We start from the raw sequence: 3,974 nt of genomic DNA, 5'->3' as shown, positions 1-3,974 counted from the left end.
GGGGGGCTCTGCCCCTGCCACTCTGAGTTTGTACGTAAGTGCTGGAGTCAGTTGTAATGGTGCGGTGCTCATTACTATATTACTATATTCTTTACTTTTCCTTGGTTCTCATATATGTCTATATGTAAACCTGAATATGCATCTCAGCAAGTTTCCTTGCCAAATTCCTCAGGTTTCAGGGAATCCCAAAGCTACTATTCCAAATAAAAGGGTTAATTCAGCCTTATTCAGCTTTAGGATAGCTTCTTTTGTATGAATGGTCAAAACTGAATGAATTTTCTATTTGTAGTAGTATTTTCTATTCATGGAAAAGTTAGAAAACAGGTTTCCCTAATCATTTTCTCAAGAGTGGACAAAGGTAAATACATAAAGATCATTTAGCGGCATAAAAATCATGGTACTTTATATTCACAGGTGTCCTCATAACTGAAACGTAACCTCTTCTTTAAAGAATTTTCTCCGTGAAGAAGAGAGAACATGCACTCACCAGAAATAAATACAATGGGAAACTATGAAAAAGTAATCAATCAAAATAAAAATGATGTCTTACCATTGTGAGAGTAAATGGATGGCTCTCTAATGCTGACACTCTTGGACAATGTAGAATAATGTACTGAAATAAATCATCCGGAGAAAAATGAGTAATAGAAAAAAAAAAGATGCGTTCAAAACATTGTTATGGATATTACTACTAAGACTCCAAAGTTGAAAGCTGTCATTTCTATATGCTTGAGGCACCTTACCTGACCTGGCCTTGCTTTAAAGTTGTTTTTCATCATTCGCAATTCAAGGACATTACAGGGATGGCTTATCACAGAAGTTATCGTGACCGGTTTATTACTTCGGATGTAGCGATAGAGCCTTTCTGCACAATACAAGCACAAAGGTCCAGAAATCCACAGCCAGGTCTGAAGGACAACAACAACAACGTTACTCAAGTGATTTCTTCATTTAAAAAGCAACACAATTGATTGTAGGGACTAGCTCTGCCATTTGCACATTGAGTAACATCTGACTATACAAATAACCCCATGTTTCTCTATATGCAGAAATCCATGTGCATAGCAATAGCTAAATCAATCTAACTGCCACACTGCTGACAGGTACAAATGGATTTCAGACATAAGCTTAATCAAAACCAAAGATCACTTCACACTTAGGACCTCATTTGCAAATGTATTATTCCAGTTTCATGTGACTGGAGCTCTACTGGACTTCAACAGATCAACAACGCAAAGAATTAGGCCCTGCTGCTTCAGACAAACCAACCTCCAAAAGACTGTAAGACAAGTTATCTTACCAATAAAAGCACTGCCTGCTACTCTTTTTCAGGAGTGTTGGTTGTAGCCGTGCTGATCTAAGGACATAGGCAGACAAGGTTCTTTGGGTAAATCTGATATCTTTTATTAGACCAACTAAAATAGTTGGAAAAATTATTTGCAAGCTTTCGTGTATAAACACCCTTCTTCAGGCACAAGCATAAGGCATTTCTAAGTCTATCAGCCACTCAATAATGTTAAATGCTACTGAGGAAATACATGTGAAATTTTGTCCAGGTGGCCCCATGTGCATGGGAGCTCCTCCCCTACCTAGAGCTCTACAGTAGGGCTCTGGAAAATTTCACCAGGTGTTTTGTTTTAACGCTGTTTCGATGCGTTTTGAGCTCGAAACAGCGAAATTGAAATGAAACAAAAGCCTTCAAAACGGTTTCAAAACGGCTTCAAAATGAAACAAGGGCACTTAAAATATTTAGAAAGTTTTGAAACGTTTCAAGTTTCGAAGCTGGGCTTACTTGGCTTCAGCACCGGTCCCAGCTGGCAGCAGCAGCAGCCTCCTCTTGTCTGGTGCAAATCTGCCAGATGACAGGAGGCTGGTTTTGCCACCTGGGGTTAGTGGCATCACCAATATTCCTGGTGCTGGGTGCAGACTGCACCCAGCCTCCTGTCATCTGACAGGCAAATCGGGGGACCGCACCCCCAAGAGGAGTCTGGCACAACCCCGCAGCCCTCCCAGGGGTGCGGGTGGGCCCCCAATCTGCCTGCCAGATGACAGGAGGCTGATGCTGTTGGCTGGGACTGGCACTGGGTGCAGCCCGTGCCAAGCACCAGGAAGATTGGTCCTGGCGCTGGCCCCAGCCAGAAGCAACAGCATGATGTCATCCCGCATGCAGATCTGAGGGCCCATACCCCTGGGAGGAGTCTGGCACAGCCCCACAGCCTTCCCAGGGGTGCAGGCCCCTGGATCTGTGGGCCAGATGACAGGAAGCTGCCGCTTCCGGCAAGTACAGCGGTTTTGCTTGTCAACATCTTGAAGTGCAGTGTCCCAGAAACCCCTGCACCTATCTCTTTGAAACTTGGCAGGCATCATGTCCTCAGAACGGGCTACCACCCCTGTGATTTCATCCAAATCAGGCAAGAAATGACAAGGTTTTAAGCATTTTTATTATTCCCCATTATAGCCTATGGGCAAAACATCGAAACAGCATTGAAACAGCAAAATGGTTTCAACGAAATGAAACAGAATAGTGCTTTCAAAATGAAACAAAACTCAAAACAAAACACTGTTCCATCGAAACCTCAAAATGGAAGTCAAAGCGGAACAGTGCTGTGCCACATAGCCCAACTCGACAATACATTATTAACTCAGATCCCAAAGAGGCCATTATTTGATGCCTTGACATATGTATGAAGCAATCACCTGGCAATACAAGTAAAGCAGGAGCATCAAACTCAATTCCATTTGAGTAAAAAATGGCCAATATCATACTGGGATGTATTAATAGGAGAGTCACTTGCAAATCAATAGAAGCAATTCTTTATTTGGCCCTGGTGATGCCTCACCTGGAGTACTGTGTCCATTTTTGGGTACTGTGCTTCAAGAAAACTGAAGGCTGTGGTAGAAGAGTAACCCCAGTTATCTTGGATATCCTTTCCACTGGACACAGGTTTCTCCCCTGCCAAGATCTATGTGGTTGCCAATGCCCAATGGCCTCCTTACATAAAACAAGTCACGCGCAGGCTTCTCCAACTTGACCCAACATCTACCACAATAACCAATCACCAATACCCAAATCTCTACAAAGCCCTGCGGTACTGGACTAGTGGCAACAGAGTCAGATGAAGTAATCACTGGGAGTCCCTAGTCACAGATCCATACATAGGTGACAGTCACAGGCTAATCGCTTCATCCGTGGAATGGGACAAGAGAGTGATTCAGCAGCTGCAATCAAAACTAAGCAGTCCTTTTTAGGATCCCCTTTGCTCACCCAGCAGACTTTCCTCTACACAAAATGTTGTCAAGGATTTTTTGAGCAAGAATGTTAAGGAAGGTGGGAGCATTCCCAAGTTAGACCAATTGTATTCCCACCTACCTGCTCTTTTTGAAGAGGAAAAACAGCACCTTCTTAATGACTTTGAGGGAAACTTCATTGCCATGATTGCCAACAAAACAACCAACTTCCGAAATAGACCAGTTTTCAACATTTTATTTTGGATGCTCAAGGCATGTCCTCCTAGGCATGTTGACATTCCCATACCACAATTGGTAAAAACAGTGTGCCTGGGGAAAGTATCAAGCCACCATTTCACAAGCCTTGATTTCTTGTAGGGTGGAATTCAGCATCCCACTTGAGTGAATAGTAACATTTGTAACAGAGAGTGTGTGCTACATGGCAAAGGCTTTTAACGATGTGCTTTGCAATCTGTGGTCAAACTGTGTGTACATTCATTGCTATGCACATATGGTTGTTCTGGCAGGAAATACTTGGCGAGATACCTTCAAGTGAGTGGATCGTTTTGTTGCTTTGATGAAGTCACTTTAAGTGAAAGCTGCAGCTCGTCGTGCGTGGTTCTTGAGGTACATGAAGGAACAGAGTATTGATTCATTAACACGACCAGCTGAATCAGTTGTGAAGAGGTGGAATACATGGTTCAATTATGTAAAGTACCATGCACAATACTACCAGATCTACCATG

The 3,974-nt window shown here is 43.0% G+C and overlaps 1 protein-coding gene across 4 annotated transcripts in view; it reads right to left on the bottom strand.

Annotated features, from left to right (window-relative positions):
• NOX4 (NADPH oxidase 4) overlaps positions 1-3,974 on the bottom strand; it is a 285,490-nt gene that overhangs the window by 119,956 nt on the left and 161,560 nt on the right. For all 4 annotated transcript variants that reach the window (XM_025200844.1, XM_025200842.1, XM_025200845.1 and 1 more), the window contains 2 exons: positions 744-908; positions 551-613 (listed from right to left, as the gene is read on the bottom strand). In XM_025200844.1, the coding sequence (XP_025056629.1) occupies positions 551-613; positions 744-908 (228 nt within the window). The remainder of the gene's footprint in view (positions 1-550; positions 614-743; positions 909-3,974) is intronic.

Source organism: Alligator sinensis, unplaced genomic scaffold, assembly GCF_000455745.1.
Source record: "Alligator sinensis unplaced genomic scaffold, ASM45574v1 scaffold602_1, whole genome shotgun sequence".
NCBI lineage: Eukaryota > Metazoa > Chordata > Crocodylia > Alligatoridae > Alligator > Alligator sinensis.
Note: the sequence above shows the minus strand (reverse complement) of the source record. Positions and strands in the feature narration are given on the sequence as shown.